Consider the following 18,985-nt stretch of genomic DNA (forward strand, 5'->3'; position numbering starts at 1 on the left):
GCCGGTCACGTGCCCGCCGAGGGGGCGGGGCGGCGCGCAGGCGCAGAGGGGGCGGCGGCAGCTCCGGGAGCAGCGCCGGGAGTTGGATCGGGAATTGCACCAGGAGCTGCCATCATGCCGGGACTGCTGCTGGGGGACGAGGCGCCCAACTTCGAGGCGGACACCACGCAGGGCCGCATCCGCTTCCACGACTTCCTGGGAGACTCGTGAGCGCTGGGGGATGCGGCGGGAGCGGGGGCGGGATGTCCGTGCCGCCAGGGGTCCCGGGGAGCAGGGGCGGAGCGGGGCCGCTCACCGCGCTCCTTCCGCATGGGCGAGCCCCGTGCCGCCGCGCCGGGCACGCGGCACGCTGCCAGGGCGTGCTCCCGAATGTGGGTTTTTCTCGTGGAACCGGGGAGGGAGCTCGGGGGGCCGGACACAGCGGGATTCCCGGGGAGCGCAGCAGGCAGTCACAGAATCACCAGGTTGGAAGAGACCTCTAAGATTATCGAGTCCCACCCATACCCCAACACCTCAACTAAACTATCGCACCGAGCGCCGCATCCAGCCTTTTTTTAGACACATCCAGGGATGGTGACTCCACCATCTCCCCGGGCAGACCATTCCAGGACTTTATCACTCTTTCTGTAAAAAACTTTTTCCTAACATTCAGCCCTTATTTCCCTTGGCGTCCTCTCCATCCTCCCCGGAGGAGAGGTGAGAGGCAGAGCCCGCGGCACGGCAAAGCCGGGCTTGCCAGGGCCGTGCTGGAGACCAGCTCGGGTGTCACATCCATCCCGGGAGTGCCAAGGTGTGCGGTGACAAAGGTCTCTGCTCCTGCTGGAGGCCGAGCTGGGAAGCCGCCTGGCCTCGGGCAGCGTTCCCGCAGAGCCTTGGGCTGCTCTATTCCTAACACAAGCACGGCGTGCTCGGGACTCGCTCCCGGCTGCGCTTGGCAGGCTCGAATCAGCCCCTTCTGTCGGCATGGTGAGCTTGAGCAAAGGGGGAAAAAGAATATTCTGAGCTTCAGGCCGCCCGAAACTGGGTGTTCCGGCCTGATCACACGCGTGGCACCTTTCTCCTTGGTTGTTTGCTGCTGTTTATTCAAGGATTGTAGTTATTGTGTGAAGAGCCCCACAACACCATTGGCCAGGTAACTGCCCTGTAAATCCTGGTGACTCGTGGCAGTCACACGGCTCTGGCAGAGCTGCAGCGGGCCTCACTTGATCCCTCCAGCTGCATTCCCAAATCTCTCAGACAGAACTTTCCCACCACTGCTGTGGTGCTGGGGGCCAGGTGAAGATCGGTGCATGAAGATCTGTGCAATTTGAGCTGAGAAATGGTGCAACAAGTCTCTGGCAGGGAGTTTGAAGTGCTGGGAGTAGCTTTGCTTTAGTCCCTGGGAAGTCCTGAGGACTTTGTTGCTCGAGCCAGTCCTGCTGCCTGCTGAGCTGCATTGCTGCCTTTCTCTGTGAACTGCTTACCATACCTGTGAGGTGTAGGGTTAGCATTTGCCTGCTCTAAAGACTTAAAATCCATTGCTGCCAAGCTGTGAGTGAAAGCATGGTGGCTGTGTCATGGTAACAGGAGCCACAATGTGATGTTAACTTCTGGCCTCCCCTGCTAGTTGATGAATTCTTACCTTTTAATGAAGTGCATTTAGCAGCTCACAGCTGCAGCTGGGTTAAGGCTTGGTCCTGTCCCATTCTTTTGAGTTGCATGATGCCCTGTGTGTGTCTCCTCGTGGAGACGAGGTGTAGGGGTAGTGACCATCTCTGCAATAACCTGGCTGGCAGGCTGGCACCTGCATCCCCTCACACGTGGGGACTCTGAGCGTACACATGGCTCCCCAAATTTCCTCACATGGCATGGCATCCACCTCCATGTCAAGAACCGTGGGCTATTCCAGCATCTCCTATGGGATCCTGGAGGGAGAGTGGGAAGAGACGTGCAGGGAGTTTCTCAGAGCAGGGCTTATCTCATGGAGGTTTCTAGTATAGGGAAGGAAGAGTTGCCAGGGCAGGATTTCCTTATCAGGGAGACGAGCTGTTCCCGCACTCCATGCTGTGCAGTCTGCACAGCTTTTTGTCTGCAGCTCAAACCAGAAGGACAGCTCACCTTCACAGCAGCTCCTTCCCTCCCCTTGCAGGTGGGGCATCCTGTTCTCCCACCCTCGGGACTTCACCCCTGTGTGCACCACGGAGCTGGGCCGGGCGGCCAAGCTGGCGCACGAGTTCAGCAAGCGCAACGTGAAGATGATCGCGCTCTCCATCGACAGCGTGCAGGACCACCTCTCCTGGTGCAAGGTACAGGCTCTGGGGAGGTGTCAGGGGCCAGCTTGTGCTGCTGCCTCACTCCAAAGGCCATGGGAGAAGCCCACGCAGGCTTGGAGGTACACAGGTCACATCCCAAAGCGTGGGGGTGCTGAAATTCAGAGCAGGAATGGGAAAGGTCTTCCCCATCTTCCTGGAGCACCCCACAAAGTCCGGGGTGTTTGATGCATTTTGATACAAGAGGAAAACAATATTACTGCTGTCCCACCACTAGCTGAAAGTGTTAAAAGATGTGGAAAACCTCAGAGGAAGGCAACCTATCCACAGACCCTCAGGAAGTTCTGTAATAAAACAGGAAAGGAAAAGAGGCATCAGAAGTGAGAAGGCAGTTGCAGTTTGTGCTTGGGCAGGGAGGAGAAAACAGAGGACAAACAGAGATATGTTAAACATAAAACCACAAGTAGGATAATGTTAAATGTAAAGTGAACGTGAGGAAGTATTAAAAAAAGATGGGAGTGGAATAACTCGGTGAAGGAACTTGCAAGGAACTAAGGAAAAACTTCAAAAGCAGCCTGTGTGTGCTGCCAGGGAGAATGATTCCAGGGCTAAAGGTGGTAGGGACCTAAACTGAATATTTCAGACAGAAATGGCCAGAGTGTAAAAATTCTTGGGCAAATTACTTGCCACTCTCTTAGCTCTTAAAATTGTGCATGTTCTCACATATTATCTCGGGGCCGAGAGGTACATGCAATAAGAGGCATTAAAGGTGGGAAATTTCTACACTCAGTTGGACATTACTTCATGACTGACTGGCTTTAGAAATTAGCTAATTGCCTTATTGTTTAAATCGACCTTTGCACCTGAGTGGTGCATGGCCAGTGTCCCAGCAAGCCTCAGAAAGGCCTGGGAAAAGCAATGTACAAGTCCCAGTAAATGAGATTTCTGTGCTGCTCAAACTGGCTGAAATCAGCAGTCAAATTAGCAACTAACATATCATTAGACATAACAGAAAGTTTGCTTTGTGCTTTTGTAAGGGAGACTCATCTGCTGGGTGGCTAAAGCTAAAGTGTTTGGGTGGTGCTGACTTCTACAAAGGCTTTGAATTTGCAAGAAGCTTTTCAGTGAAGTCAGCTCTGTGAAGGGCAGGCTCTTTCTTGCAGGAAAGCAGTAACCTGTGGCAAGGCAGGGAAGTGCTGAGCTCTCTCAGGGCCTGCAGGGATGTGTGGGGTTCAGCAGAGTCAGGTGATCTGAAAAAGAGATGAGCAATGAGCTGACTCTGCTGATCCTATGGAATTATTCTGCACAACCTCAGGTGAAACCAGAAGAAGTTGCAGAACAGCCTCTTGATGCTGGCTGAGGGGAGGCAGAGCAGGAAAGCCTTCCAGAAAAAACACAGAGAGGGCAGTGATTCAAGCTGTGGTGAGCTTTCTGTGAGGCTGGGAGAAGCCTTGGAGACAGAGGTGCGGAAGTGCCAGCTCAGCACCTGTCAGAAAGAAAGAGGTGAAAATCCTCCAGAGGAAAAGGTCCGTTGGTGAGGACAAATCTGCAGAAGGCTGGAGTGTTCCAACCAGCCTGTGTTTCACTGGATTAAACTTAAAAGTCCTAGGAGTGAGCAAAACTTCGGGCAGAACCCTCTGTGTAGCATTCCCAAACACATCTCTGCTTTCTGTCTGGATGAAGCTGCTTTTACCTGGAGCACAGCCTGGAAGGAAGCAAGTTGGCAAGAGGGGTGGCTGAAATCCTGCATGGAACAATGAAGAAGTTTCTGCTTGCTTTGCTGCCAGAATTTCAGTGGGCAGATAGGGCTGGAAAGGTGGGGCCAGAGTGCAGCCAATAATCCTCATGTCACTTAGTGCAGCCCTGCTTTCCAACCAGAGATGTCACAGCTTTTCTTAGCCATCCCTGGCCAAAAAACAGAGGCTTTGTCCAGGGCTGGGAGCTGTAGCTCAGCCAGGGATTGATCCCACCCTCTGACCTGCCCAGTCAGGAGGTTGCTGCTTCTCCAAGGGCTGGATAAATGCCTGAGCTCCTTGAGCTGGCCTGGCTGGCACATGCTGTGCACATCAGAGGTTTCAGTGCTCTCTTTGGCCGCTGATGCCTGCACCTTGATGAGTTGGTGGTGAATAAATCACTCCAATGATGTCTGGTCTAAGCTTGGACTCAGGAAAGCAAATTAGTAACTAGGGAAAGAAGTTGTGGGTGTTTTATTGCAACAGAGTGTGATTTGTGAGGCTGTTTTCTTGGGCTCCCCAGGTCATGAAATTATGTGCATGTTGGAACGAGTTATAGTCTGTAGGATTCAGATATTACTTCTCAGAAACTCTCTTCATCCTCCAGCCCCTGCTCTAAAGAGAGGGGTGGGTGGGTCTCATTTGCTGATGTCCATCTGCAGCCTGCTGTGACTCTGTGGAGCATTCAGCAGCATTTCTCCTCGGCTGAACTCTCCAGCTCTGCTTTCCTTCCCTGCTCTGCTCTGACAAGGCAGGTTTGCAGGACAACAGAACCGATGCCTTGCTCCCTTCCAAGGCAGGCCTGACCACAACCCAGCCAAGATCAATGATCAGTGGCCCCTTTTTGCAGAGCCATGGTGACACAGAAAGGCTGGGGAGGAAACAAGCAAAGAGAAAAGCTGGAAACATCTGGCCACATGTGCACCACTTGACCTGCTTGCAGCATCCTGAGCAGCTGGGGCAGGGCTACAGCCCCTTTTGTCAGCACCAGCAGCCATGGGGGGCTGAGGAGGGGTGCAGGGCCCAGCCTGCTCCCCCACATTCAAAGCCTGGGAAGGCAGAGGGATTTGTACATTGAGGTTATCAGCTGAGCTGATAATGCGGCACAGCAGCATTGCAGTCAGTTTTGTCTCTTTGTAGCATGAAAAGTGTGTAAGGAACAGGCTGGCCTGTTCTGGGGCAGGAACTCTGAATTCTACTTGCTTTGTGCTGGCAGCTGCTCTTTGATGCTTGAGCAGGCTCCTCCCAGTGCTGCTGGGGCTCTGTGTGACCTGTGAGGGTGGCACTGCAGACTTAGGGATAATTTAAATGCTCTGGTTGAGTCCAGGCCAGGTTTGGAGATGCTCAAAATACTTTTTTTTTGTGTATTTGTGAAGCAGACCCAGTTTGGACTAGTACAGGGAGTAACCTCATAAACCATGGTCACAGGGGAGAGCCTGCAGGGCTGTGGAGGGGGATGGCTTTCTGTCCCAGGCATGGTTCAGAAGGGAGTGAGCAGTGTCCCAGCACCCACACTCAGGCTTCCACTCTGGTTTTTTGAGAGCCTTTAGTTAAGTAAGCTGTGAGTGACTCACTGATTGGAATTGGTCCCTTGCACAAGACCTGTGGAGGGTTGGACCTTTCTTTGTCCGCTGTAGCACTGCTGGTTTGGTCTGCCACTAGAGAAACAATTCCTTAGGAGCACAGTCCAGTTCAGCTGTGACACCGACACTTCTGTCAGCAGCACTAGATCCCAAACTGGGAGAGAGCTGGAAGAGGGGCACAGTTCCCAGTGAAAGGTGGTTAAACCTCTCTGTGTCACTAACGTGGGCAGGAATTCCCTTTTGCTCCATACATACTGCCTGGCCAAAGCAGCTGCTTCATAGGGTGTGAGCACAGACAGCCTAAGAATTGACGTCCAAGAACAAGGCACAGCCTACCCTGGCACAAAGGTTTCTGGTTTGTCACCTGGTTTCTGTAAACTTCCTAGAAGGCCATGAGCCCCTGGCTGTGGTGTCCCAGCCTGAGACCTTTGGGCCAAGCAAGTCAGGAGCAGCTGCAGCTCCTGTTTCTGCCTGGCCTGTGCCTCTGTGGTGGTGCCACAGGAACGTCCCATGGCTTTGTCTCTGCAGGACATCAATGCCTACAACGGGGAGCAGCCTGCAGAGAAGCTGCCCTTCCCCATCATTGCTGACAAGAACCGGGAGCTGGCTGTCAAGCTGGGCATGCTGGACCCAGATGAGCTGGACAAGGATGGGATGCCCCTGACTGCTCGTGTGGTGAGTGCCTGTCCTCACAGCACCTTCCACAGAGCTTGGGGAGTTACCACAAGGCATGCTGTCCCTTCCACTGGTGGCCCAGCCAGTAGCCACTCTGCTCAGTGGCCACCTCTTCTCTGTAGAAGAGGTCGCCATGCCTGCATGTTTCTATAAACACTGTTTGTACGTGTTTCTTTTGCCCAGCAGTACAGAACCACGGCCTGCCATCCTGCTCTGTGGTTGTGGGGCAGCTTACCTGGATGGGCATGGCCATCCTCAGGAGCTAGGAGGATTTCCTTGGGCTCGAGCCATGGGTTGTATCATGGTGACCCACTGATCCTGGTTGTGGCTGTCTCAAATTAATTTTTGTCAGTGCTTGATCTGCTGGACTTCCCCTCTCCCCTCCTGTGCTTGCACTAGAAGGGCACAGGTAGCAAAACAAGCTGGCATTGGACACAGGAGCTCCCAGAGCAAAATCACATTCCCTGGGCATCAGTTGTTCTCTAGATCACCTCCATGGTGTCTCCCCTGTCCCAACACCTGTGATCAAGCAGCTCCCAGGAAAGGAAGGAGCCTCAGAGCTCAGCAGATCCAGAAGAGCTGAATCAAATGTGCCCAGCTCCTGACACTGTCTCTCTGTGCTCAGGTGTTCATTTTTGGCCCAGATAAGAAGCTGAAACTCTCTATCCTGTACCCAGCCACCACCGGGAGAAACTTTGATGAGATCCTGAGAGTGGTGGACTCCCTGCAGCTCACAGCATACAAGAAGGTCGCTACCCCCGTGGACTGGAAGGTGAGGAGCAGGCCAAAGCTCACAGCCAGGCATGGAAATGGCAGCCAGCCTCCCTTGGAGAGGAACCCACAGGGTGGGGGAAGTAGCAGCTGGAGGCAGCCTTGCCTCTGAAGGCTCCTGTTTCCTGCAGCATAAGATCCCAGTGGGTTGGGAAAGCCCACCCACCTCCCAGGAAAGCAGACCTTGCCCCAGGGCTTGGAATCAAGGGGGAGCCAGCACCACCCGTCCAGGGATGCCTAAACAATAGGAAGGGATGAGCAAACTAGGGCAAGCTGTGCTCTGTCCAGTCCAGCATCCCAGAGAGGCTCAAATTCCCCCTCCTCAGTCCCTGTTCCCATGGGAGTGCCATGGCTGTGGGATGCCATTTGCAGGGCTGGGAGATGGCACAGCTCTCCCTTTGGACACCTCCCATGTCCGTGTCTCCTGGTGTAGCTCCCACTCTGCCCTCACTGCTGGCTCCAGACACAGGACATGCCTGGGGCACAAGGGCCAAGTGTTCACAGGGAGGCAGTGCCACTCCTGTCCAACCCTGCCAGCTGCTCATGGTGCCCATTTGTCCCCTTTTGCTCCCCAGCCCGGTGACAGCGTCATGGTGGTGCCCACCTTACCTGAGGAGGAAGCCAAGAAGCTCTTCCCCAAAGGAATCTTCACGAAGGAGCTCCCGTCAGGCAAGAAGTACCTGCGCTACACCCCGCAGCCAGAGTGAGGGCTCTGTCTGTCTGTGCTGCTGGGATGCCGGAGCCTTCCCGAGCCCAGCTCCAACCCACAGTCTTGAACAGTCACACTGCTGGTGCAGCGCTAAACCAGCCCTGCTGTCCCTTTCACCCCCACATCCCCTCAGAACTAAACCCCAGGTGTTTTCTGCCTCAGACCAGCCCTGAAAGGATGAGATGAGCAGAGCAGTGGAGACTCCAGGGCTCCTGCTGTGGTGTCTCTCCCATTTGGTCCCAGCCATGCTTTTCCGAGAGGCATGGTGAGAAGGGGTGTCTTGCTTGGACAGAGAGCTTTGGGGGCTCCGAGCTGCTGTGTGCTTTTCAGAGCAGCCATCTAACCTTGGTCCCATGAGTAGCGGAGGAGCTGCAGAGCCAGATCTCTCACTTCTTAACTGCTTTCTCATCTCTTGCTGGAAGGTGATTGTTTCCAGGTTTTGTGGAGGAGGGAATCCAGCAAATAAACTGACTTTCAGTACTACGCGCTGTGTCCCTTGTCTGTCCTTGCTGGCCCCCACAGCACCCTGCAGCATTTCCTTGTTCCCCGAGGGCACGCAGCTGGGATTTGTGCCCAGGCTCTGGAGGGGGGTGGCAGCAGCACAGACTGCCCTTGTCCTGGCTCTGCAAGGAAGGCATTTTGGAAAGGCAGGTTGTCCCAGGGCACATGGTCTCTGACAAAGCTGCTGTGCTTCCCCTGCTGAGAAGGAAGAATGTGCCTCAGCCTGGCCTGCCCTTGGCTGCTGGGTGGAGGGTCCTTCCCTGCTCCTAGGGCATGAGCAGGTGCGACAGGAGTCGTGCAAACTCTGACCTGCTCTCCCACGCCTCCATCTCAGGGATTTGTCAAGAGATGAGCAATGTTTTAATATAACAGTAGGAAATAAAGCTGCTCACTGAATAGCTCATAGGGTGGCTGCCAGCATCCTTCAATGCTCTGCACAGCCGACAAGGCTCAAAAGGAGCAGCTGTTAAAGAAATCAGCTGTCTTGGGGCACAAATTACCCCCCCAGCAAGTGGGGACTGGGAGGTTTGATGTTCAAGGTGAGCAATGCACCAGATGCAATGAGATCCCCCTCCAGACTAAACCTAAGGCAGCACCCACAAGCCTTCTTCATTACCTCTCCCATCTGCTAAAAAGGGGTTTATTAATTTTTAATTGCCTTCAGGAACTATGCAGTGAATATTGGTGTATTTCCCCAAATGGCTTTTAAATGAACCTTTGTTATGAAACTCCATATTATCCTCATGTATTATTTTGACTGGAAGACAGGAACAGTTGGTCTCTGGGCTAACTTTTGTTCTCCCTCTTCCACTTTGCAAGAAAGGGGAGGGGGAAATCTACAATTTCAAAAGGGAAACATCTTTTTTCTGTGTAGCTTTTGAGCTTTATCAAGCTGGGCAGCTATCCTAGTCCCCATGGCTGGGCTGCACAAATTCCTGGGTTTCTTGCTGTTCCCTCACTTTCATCTGGTTTCCTAAAGGAAAAAGGACCGCCTGCCCCCTCCAAGCTTTCCAACCAACTGCCCAATTTTCTGGAAGCTTGAGGAGACAGCCCCACGGCAAGAGCACTGCAGGGCCAGCACAACCTCTCCAGGACACTACAGAAGCCACCTCCAAGTCAGGACAAAGTGGAACAAATCCTGTCACCAGACCCAAGGGCTTAAAAACAGCAGGGACAGCCACTGGTGCCACTGCTGAGGCAGGCAGGGGCTGACTGAAATTCCATGAATTCCCACCTGTTCTCCACAGTGCTGCCATGGCCCCAGAGAGACTCAAGCAAACACAAGGTTTGGCTCCAGTACAGCTCGAGTAGTTTTCTTTTAATCCCAGAGAAGTGAAATGCAACATTTTTTGAGTTGGTAATAACATCCAGAGACAGAAGTCCAAGCCCCCTACTCGGTAAAGTCATTTGTGTTTAAGGCACTCCGCAAAACCAGCTTTCCTCTCTTTCTGATTTTCCCCATGCGGCAGCAGAATACCTGGTTTGGTCTGTTCTCCGTAGTGACATTCATCCATCCTGGCTCCTCCTGCCCTCCCAGGGAACTGGGAACAGCAAATCCAGCGGGAGAAGCACCAGGAGGCTGGGTCAGTAAACAGGGATGGGTACAGGAGGGAGCACGGGGCTCCAAACTTCTGCAGGGAGGGAGCAAGCACCAGGTGCCCTCCCTGCAGGCACTGGTGTGGTTCCTCTTCCTTCGTCTCCCTCACAAAAAGAGGATGGGAGTGTGGGGACCCACAAGCACCCTCCCCAGAGGTGCTCCCAGCAGCACCCCAAAATGTAGCAGGCTGGGTGTGGGGGAGACCCAGCTGCCCCCAATGTGCAGCAGAAATGACCCCCCACCCCGACTTCCAGTTGTCAATAAATACCAATAACTAACTTAAATAAATAAATAAATAAATAAATAAGTGACCCGAGGATGGGAAGGAGGGGAAGGGGCACCCCGAGGCTCAGGGCACAGGGAGCATGAGGGTGGGCATTCTCAGGGCCCCTCCCTGAGATAAGAGGGTGCTAATGGGGAAGGGGGGCACAGGGAAAGCATCCCATGGGACAAAGCCCAGCGGTCTGAGTGCTCATCCAGCCACAGGGAATGAGCCAAACTCAGACTCATACATGAGAGCTCTCCCCCATCACCTTCCGTCCTTCCTTTGAGCACCACCAGCCCCAGAGCTCCACCTCCACCCAGGAGTGAACACCTTTTGCCAACATGCAAAATGCCTGCATGTTTCTGTAAACACTGTTTGTGCGTTTCTTTGCAAACAATTTTTGCAAAATTCTTCTCCCCCCTTCTTTTTTTAACAGGGAAATGTTCACAAAGACAACTCACACACCAAACCAAGTTAAGTGCATCAAATCCAGCCGTCAGAGGAGCAGGAATGGAAGCCTGGCAGACCCTGGAGAGGTGAACACAGGCATTGCCCCGGGGCTCAGCCAACACCTGCCTGCAGGCTGGGGCAGCCCTGGGGTCAGGCACACAGCTACAGCCAGGCACGGAGCCTGACCCTGGCACCAGGATGTTGCAGACATTCATGGGCAGAAATTCAGCTACTGCTGTCTCAGTGTCATGGCATGAGCCATGTGCCAAGGCTCAGACTGTCCAGCAAATCCCAAAAGGTGGCAGTGAATTCAACATTATCCCTGCAGCAGTGTCCCCACTCTCCCAGACAACTGGAGCTATGGTGGTGCCACAGCAGATCCCTGGGCTGACAGCAGCATGCAGCCATTTCCCATGGGTTTTGGGGAGCTGACTCACACAGCCTCTGGACACAGCATCCTCCCCCAGCAGGAAGCCCACCTTGGAGCTACCTGTTTGTTGGTGAACCCCATCCTCTGGCATTTTAGCTCTGATGCTGCCAGAGACATTCCTGTCCCCCTGGGTCAAAAGTATACACCTGCCTTACTTCAAACCAAAAGGTACTTACCTCTCCTCCCCCAGTCTTTAAGGAAAATTGTATTTCAAGTTTCTAACCCCTCTTCACACACACTTTTTGAGAAACGAAACATCAGTGATGGCAAAAGCTGCCATCGGTCCCACACAAGGACAAAACCACAGTCTTACAAGAGCAGGACATCGTTCCACACCAGCAAGCTCCCTGTGGGAGCTCTGCTGCAGCAAACACAGCAAACCAAAGCTCAAAGCCCTCTCTCCCTCCAAGCCTGCCCCACAGCAAGGCTGTAGCCCCTGCAAAACCCTGACATAGGCACAGAAAGCAGCAGGTTCCCATCCCAGTGCGAGGCTGGGCGGGAGGAGCAGGAGGCCCTGGCACAGGGAAAGGCGCCAAGGCATCAAAAGGAAACGCTCCCATATGAGAAACAAATAAAGAACTGGATCAGCAGCAAACACTGCTGAGGGCAGTAAATAGCACGGGGATTTCACAGGGATTTTTGGTCTAAGATGCCTCAGGAGCCCCTGTGCTTACAGGGCCCAGGGTGCACAGGAGTGTCACCCAGTGCTCCTCCCCAGGCTCTCCTGCCAGAGGGATGGCACATGGGACCATCCCAGCAGGAATGAACTGCATCCCCAGGGCAGCACAATCCCCCCGCAGTGTGAAGAAGGCAGGGCTGCGAGCTGGAAGAGCTGCAGGGCTCGTGCTGGGGAGGACAGAGCAGAGAAAGCAGCAAAAGATGTAACCACCTCCCCAGGAGTGATGGAGCACTCAGATAGCAGCAGCAGCACAGCCATGTTCATGCCTCTGCTGCCACTCCAGGGTAACAGCCTGGGACCTGCCAGCTGCATCCCACAGTACCGTGCTGCCCCCTGGACCAGGCGATGCAAGCTATCCAGGCAGCAAGGAGTGAGGAGAAAGGCAAATAAATTCCCCTGTAACCCCTCCCAAGCATGCCAGCAGCAGGAGGCAGCCCCCAGTCAGCACATTCACCTCCTCCTTCACCATCAAACCCCTGCCTGCCCTGAACAGCCTCCACTCACAATTTCTGCCTTCCACAGAGCTTGGGGAGTTACTGCAAGGTGTGCCATCCCCTCCACTGGTGGCCCAGCCAGTAGCCACCCTGCTCCATGGGTGGCTGGGGAAGAGGTCTCCATGTAAGCCAGCATTTGCGTGGAAAATGAGCAAGCACCCAATTTCTACCAAGGGAACGTGGTCTGCAGTGAAGTAAAGTGAGTCCAGGAGTACCTCTGAGCTGGTTTGGGCACCACACACAGAGCACCTGGGCTGGGAGATTTCTCCTGATTTCTCACTCGTCTGAAAATTGGTTCTGCTTCTATAAGAGAAAGGTCAGCAGGACTCGGGAGGGGAGGCTGAGGAGCTGCAAAGACTTAGTGCACCTTAAAACAAAAGGACATCTAACCTGCTCTTAAGACCTCACTCCAAGACGGAAAAGAGATATGGCATCTCCTACACTCACAACTACTCCAAACACACCCAGATGCATGCAAAACATGTCCTGCTGCCCCCGGGCTGTGGAAAACCCCTCTGGGGCAGTGGCACCAGCCAGCACCGGGCTCTGCCCAGCCCCCTGGCACTGCCCCTCCCCACCCCACCACCAGCCCTCCCGCCCGGTGCCAGCGGGCAGGTGAGGGGTGGATTATGAACCTGAAATGCATAGGTATGGACACAGCAGGGACACAGAGACAGGCACTGCCACAGCCCCCACTGCCAGCAGCCTCCTCTCCTCCCTCCAGCTGGGTGGAAGCAGCATTTGCCACGGGCACAGTTCAACCACACTCATGCTCCTCGCACTGCCCCGCAAGGAAAGATGAGTCCTTTATGTCAGACAGCCTCTGTGCCAGCTGCAAGTACTCGATTCTGCTTCCTGGGAAATCCTCCAGCTCAGCAAACCCTCTTCTGTGCCCTTGTGCCAGCCAGGCTCTATTTCTGACCGAGCAGGAGCCACATTTCCAACCACAACAACAAAGGCAGGAGAACCCGAGAAGTCTGCTTTGGCTCGGAAACCCTGTTCACCTGCAGCAGGCTGGGGGCACCCAGGTCCTCACCTGCACACCCTACTTGGGAGGAATCACCACTATGGGCTGCCCTCGCTTGGGTCTCCACATGAGGACCTGGGCGTCATTGGCGTTGGGCTTCACTAGTGCGTTTGGTGGGATGGGCTCCATCCTGCTGAGGATCCGTGGCTGCTCCTGCTGAGTCCTGCCCACCAGCCGGGCCCGCTGCCCCAGCAGCTGCATGGGGTCCACCTCAATGTCCACTCGCATCCTCCACTTTATAGTCTGCAAGATGATCTTCTCCTTGGTGGTGGTGTTCATGGCCACGAGCCATGTGGTAAAGCTCTGGTCCCTTTTAATCCTGGTCAGCAGCGGCACGTTACTGTTGCTCACGGGGACGGCCCACGTCACACTGGGGTAGAAATTGTCATTCATGCTCACCGAGAACCTGGAGATCTTGTTAGTGGGCCCAACCAGGGTCACGGTTTCTGTGGTGTTTCCATACCAGGGGTAGCTCACCCCATCCGAATCGCTGATGGCTTTTACTCGTCCTTCTCGCAGGTCGGGCAGCTCCCAGCTTGACCTAGTGAAGAAGAATAGAAAGATGAGCAGGAACATGGCAGCAGCAGCAGTTCCTGGCAAGGGATGGGGAAGCCAGCAGCACAGGGACCCTCTGCCTGCCTGCAGCAAACTCTCAGAGACAACCTGAAGAACAATTTCAGCTTTGGTGCCATAAAGGGAACTGAACATTCAGCTCAAGCCTTTGCTCTGCCAACACAATGCCATTTTAATTAACCTGGAATTAAACTGACTGGGCCAAAACCCACTGCTGAGTCTCTTTGGGGCACTCTCTCCTTAATCAGCTCCTCTGCTGGAGAACAGCCTTACCTGCCCACCATCTGCAGCACCATGACCAAGGCACTGGCGCAGCCCATCAGCAGCCCCCATCCTGCAGGAGGTCTGCAGCTTTTATGCCTTAAATGCAGACACATACAACAATGAAATCCCATAATGATGCCTACCACTGGCATGATGAAATTCCTGCAATATGGCTGGGAGGGAGGGGAATTCAGCCCAAATCTTTGCTGCTGGCCACGCTACCAACACAGTGTGGCTATGGTGAGGCCTGCATGGCAATAACAAGAGAGCAGCTTTGTAGCAGAGGGCTAGGGCTACACTTCTGCCATCCCTCCACTCACTCCAACATCCCCAAGTGCTCCAGTGCCCTACGCACACCAAACTGTCATGATACAGGGATGTAGGCAGGCAGCACAAGGACCTGCTGCTCCCCCAGCACCCAGAGACCTGTGGCACCAGCAGCAGGAGCCCACCAGCGAGCTGCAAGGCAGACCCTTCTGGACATCTCCCCTCTTGCATCATTCCTTTCCAAAGTCAGAAAACACAGACACAGAGCCAACAGCTTTGCCCTTTGGCATCCCCACAAATGCCCCGTATGCCCAGCCTTGGGAAAGGCTGTTTTCCGGCTGCCACTTCTGCTCAGCACCGCATCCTTTCCCTCTTCTAACACAACCCAAGGGGGCAACTCCCCCAGCACTGCCCGTGCTCGAGTCCCAATCCCAAAGAAGAAATGAGGCTTGGTGGGAGACAGCGGCCACAAGGCCCTCGGAAAGGCGAGGTCCAGACCTCGGGATGGTGCAGGAGCCTCTGTGGGGCGCGAGGAGCAGGAATTGTGGGGTCGGGGGCTGGGTTGAAGGTGTTACCCGTGCATGGCTGTGGCTGCGGCTGCAGAGGTGGGGTAGAGGAGCAGCACCCAACGCCAGGAGTGCAGCACCCAATGCCGGGAGTGCAGCACCCAACGCCGGGAGTGCAGCACCCAACGCCGGGAGTGCAGCACCCAATGCCGGGAGTGCAGCTCCCGGTGCCGAGGATGCAGCACCCGGTGCCTGCGGGCGGAGCAGGGCAGGTGCCCGCACCGGCAGCCCACACCGTACACAGCCCGGGCCCGCCCGTGCCCCCAGGGCCATCCCCCCGTGCCCGCCCGGGGTGCTCACACGCCGAGGTCGCTGTAGGTGTTGTAGAACTCCATGTGGTTGCAGGCCTGGATCCAGCCCACCACCCAGGTGTGGCGCCGGGCGATGGGCGGCATGAGGACGCGGGCGGAGGCGCGGAAGTAGGGCGTGCGGTACCGCAGCACCACCGGCGAGCTCTCCTCGATGGCCGTGGCCGCCGGCTCGATGGTGGCCGACACGTCGGACACCACGATCTGCTCGCGGCGCACCCGCGCCTTGCAGGCCACGCTCTGCAGGCACCCCATGGCCGCGGCCGAGCCGCCGTCACCGCGGGCCCGGGGGGGCGGCCGGTCCCGCCGCCGCCCGCCCGCCGCGCATCGCCGCCCGCCGCACGGCGCCCGCACGGCGCCCGTACAGGCGCCGGCAGGGCGAAGGCGTCGCCGCGTCTCTTCCGGCCCTCGCGAGCCGCCGTACGCCGGCCGGGGCGGGCACATGCGCGCCGGTGGGCGGGGCGCGCCGGGAGCACCGCGCGCGTCACGGGCGGAAGCGGAACAGGAAGCGGAAGCGGCGCCGGCGCCGCCCGGTAGCGGGGGAAGCGCGGGCCCGCTTCGCCCGCCGCGTCCTTGGGGACGCCCCGGGGACACGCTAAGAGCGGGGGGACCAAGCCCCGGCGGTGCGGTAGCGCGGGGCGGGGATAACGGGCAGGGCGCGGGGAGGGGGAGAGGGAGGCGCCCCCGGGCAGGGTGACATGCTGGGTCCCGAGCGGGCCCGGCAGCGGGTGACTGGCGCCCGCCTCCCGCAGGCCGCCTCCCGTCGCCATGCCGAGCCCCCGGAGCAGCCGCGAGCGACGCGGCGGCAGCGGCGGCCGCCTGGAGTTCCTGTCCCTGAGCCAGCGCGGGCCCGCCGCCCCCGACAGCCCCTCCCGCCGCAAGGAGCCCGCCGGCGCCGCGGCCGCCCCGCTGCCCGAGGAGGACTGCATGAAGCTGAACCCGTCCTTCTTGGGCATCGCGCTCAGCTCCCTGCTCGCCATCGACCTCTGGGCCTCCAAGCGCCTGGGGGTGTGCGCTGGAGAGGGCTCGGCCTGGGGCAGCGCCCGCCCCCTCATGAAAGTCATCGAGGTGTCGGGCCACGGCATCCCATGGCTGCTCGGCACCTTCTACGGGCTCTGCCAGAGTGACAGCTCGGCGGCCAGGGAGGTGCTGCTCAACCTGCTCTTCGGTGAGGCGGGGGGCTCGCCCCGGGGCTGTGCAGTCAGCGGCTGGGGAGGGGAGCCGAGGGATGGGGCAGAGCTGGGTAAGCCGGAGCCCCGAAAGCACCGGCTGATTTTGAGCAACCTGTGCCGGCTCCTCTGGGATACCTGGTAGCAAAAGGGAGTGACCCTGCAACTTAAGGGCGTGGTGGCATCAGCACGACTCATCTATCACCGATGCAACCACGCACTGGGAAACTCCCGACAGCTAAACTGCTCCTGCAGTTACAAAACTCTGGCGGCTGAGGCCTCTCTTTGCTCCTCAAGCTTGTTACAACAGCGCATTCCAGGTGCATCTGCCTGGTGTTGAGACACCAGCCCTTTCCCTGAAAAGCTGCTCTGGTGCACAGACGTTCACCCTTGGCTCCCTGCAGGCAGGGCTTTCGTGGATTGTTCTGTACCAGCCAGTGAGGAAACCTGGTTTAAAGCACGAATTTTAGTGCTGCATGGTGTATTTCACAGACACACACAGAGTAGCCTAGGTATATTATTTTTGCTTATTTAGAATCTGTAATAGCTGCAGAGCACCAGACCTTCTCAGATTCCCTGTTGTTACTCTTGTATTAAGTTGCAAATAATTAGGATCTCACACTTAGAATTTGGATTGACATTTGCTTGGTGGGAAACATAGCTTTGTGCATCTTTGTCATCTAGCAGCACATAGTTAAATTAGAGCCCCACAGCACAGGTGTGGGAAGGAACCTAGATGCCTCCAGCCTAACCTCTGCTCCAAGGAGATCTGTCCTAGCACCAGGGCTTTGTCCAGCCCTCAGTGCTCTGGGGAAGAGCCACCCATCTCCCTGGGGATCTGCCCCAGACCTGCAGCATCCATGTGGGAAAGGAGGATTCCCTTGTGTCCAGCTTGAATCTCCCAAATCCTGTGTAGAAAGAGAAAAAGCAATTGATCTAGTTTTACATGTGGAAAAAGAAAGAAAATTTGCTCTTAAATGATTAACCAAAGGAAATGAACTGAAGTGGCCCAAATATTTGGTGTCCAGAAAAAAGTCTTAGGACAAACAGAAGTTGTCTCTTACACAAGATCCTTGGAACAAGTAGCCCTGGCAATGAGTGCTGTTCTAAGCTGAGCTAACAGGGATGGAGAAAGCACCCTCTGCCCTACATGAGAAGCTGCTCTTGCCAAATACTGGCTGAACACTTAACACAGGTACTTTGCCTCTTCTTTACTGCCTTTAGCTCTCAGGGGGCAAGGCACCATAAATTATCCTTTATTCATCTCTTGAAAACCAAACCCCAGCAGCAGGGAGAAGCTGGACCACCACAGCCCTGGCACCACACCAGCTGAGCATTTTCCACTGACCTGTGCCACAGTGGAGTGGGTTGATCATTGACCCAGTCGGTTTGACCCCGGTCACCAGGGCAGACAGCAATGCAGAATCAGCAGTGCCAGGAAGGGAGCTGTGGGGACTTAATGCCTCTGCTGCCTTCAGATTAAGGAGCAGATTGAGCCCCGAGTCATGACAAGATCAGATTTGGCACAGAGAGAAAAGCCCTGCAGTGCATGCTAGGCAGACCAAGGGTCTGGTGGCGCAGGAGGGGTGTGCACAGAGGAGTAGAGGTTGAGGATGCGCTTGTTCTGCTGCAGAAGGCCAAGAGCAGCTGCATGCTGCGCTCTCCCTGCCTGGGTTTTGCAACCATGGGGATAAACATCACCTCCAGGCGGCTTTGACAGGCTGAGTGCTCCCTTAGCTGATGGTTCTGCTTTCAGTAACCCCCTCTTCCTGTCTCTCCCAGCATTGCTGCTGGACCTGGTGATGGTGGCGGTGGTGAAGGGGCTGGTCAGGCGGCCGCGGCCCACGCACAACAAGATGGACATGTTTGTCACCATCTCTGTGGACAAGTACTCCTTCCCCTCGGGCCACGCCACCAGGGCCGCTCTCGTCTGCCGCTTCGTCCTGCGCCACCTGGTCCTGGCCGTGCCGCTGCGGGTGCTGGTGGTGCTCTGGGCTCTCATCGTCAGCATCTCCCGGGTCATGCTGGGCAGGCACAACATGACAGACGTGCTGTTTGGGCTACTGCTGGGCTACGCGCTGTACGGCGTGGTGGAGCACTGCTGGTTGTCCCCGGCCTCCGCGCCCACCCTTTTCGCGCTCTGGAGCCACTGACCGGCTGCTGCCTTTGGCACAAGGCAGGGGCCACGTGCTTGTGTTCTGGGCACGCACAGGGAGGGGACGCTGGCACTTGAACTGGCATCCTAAACCCCATCAGTCCGGCCAAGGCTTCTACACAAGCGGTGCTGCAGGCTCCAGGGCCTGCACTCAGGTGTCTGGTGCTGTCCTGCCCTCCTGGTCGGCTGTCAGGCAGGGTCTGTGCTGACTGTTCTCTGGTGACCAAAACCAGTCTGCAGAGCCTGGGGAGGGCTCAGCACACCCATCCGGCAGCTCGCTGCTAATACTGTGAATCTGCATGTTCTCGCTGGGCACCTGCAATAGCCCATGGTGTATGTGGTAGCTGTGGCTTTGCAGAGGTTTCTCTACAATCACCCCTGTATCTGTATCCCATAAATACACTGATCATGCTGCTGTTGTAAACGTACCCTGCACAGCCTTCTCTACAATACCTGCCAGGAGGGGACCCATGGGTGTCTCTCCTCGGGGTTAGAAAGAGCTTTGCTCCCTAAGCAATCT

The 18,985-nt window shown here is 56.1% G+C and overlaps 3 protein-coding genes across 4 annotated transcripts; 2 read left to right on the forward strand and 1 right to left on the reverse strand.

The window, feature by feature from the left end:
• The first annotated feature begins 26 nt into the window (after positions 1-26).
• PRDX6 (peroxiredoxin 6) lies at positions 27-8,203 on the forward strand. Its single transcript, XM_083867676.1, has 5 exons — positions 27-206; positions 2,129-2,285; positions 6,094-6,240; positions 6,866-7,012; positions 7,587-8,203. The coding sequence occupies exons 1-5, from the start codon at positions 115-117 to the stop codon at positions 7,716-7,718; spliced, it is 675 nt and encodes a 224-aa protein (XP_083723802.1). The 5' UTR covers positions 27-114; the 3' UTR covers positions 7,719-8,203.
• A 1,310-nt stretch (positions 8,204-9,513) lies between these two features.
• FAM78B (family with sequence similarity 78 member B) lies at positions 9,514-15,396 on the reverse strand (the record flags this gene model as incomplete). 2 transcript variants are annotated; one of them, XM_083867674.1, is made up of 3 exons in its annotated part: positions 9,514-10,611; positions 13,173-13,704; positions 15,134-15,396. In XM_083867674.1, the coding sequence occupies 2 exons, from the start codon at positions 15,394-15,396 to the stop codon at positions 13,182-13,184; spliced, it is 786 nt and encodes a 261-aa protein (XP_083723800.1). In that variant the 3' UTR covers positions 9,514-10,611; positions 13,173-13,181. The 2 variants fall into 2 exon arrangements, with proteins under 2 accessions (XP_083723800.1, XP_083723799.1); XM_083867673.1 differs by having other exon boundaries at positions 9,514-13,704.
• A 255-nt stretch (positions 15,397-15,651) lies between these two features.
• PLPP6 (phospholipid phosphatase 6) lies at positions 15,652-18,893 on the forward strand. Its single transcript, XM_083867675.1, has 2 exons — positions 15,652-16,309; positions 18,093-18,893. Exons 1-2 carry the CDS (start codon positions 15,910-15,912, stop codon positions 18,461-18,463), a joined length of 771 nt encoding a protein of 256 aa, XP_083723801.1. The 5' UTR covers positions 15,652-15,909; the 3' UTR covers positions 18,464-18,893.
• The last annotated feature ends 92 nt before the right edge of the window (positions 18,894-18,985 follow it).

The sequence above is a fragment of the Zosterops lateralis genome, assembly GCF_965231275.1.
Source record: "Zosterops lateralis genome assembly, chromosome: 9".
NCBI lineage: Eukaryota > Metazoa > Chordata > Aves > Passeriformes > Zosteropidae > Zosterops > Zosterops lateralis.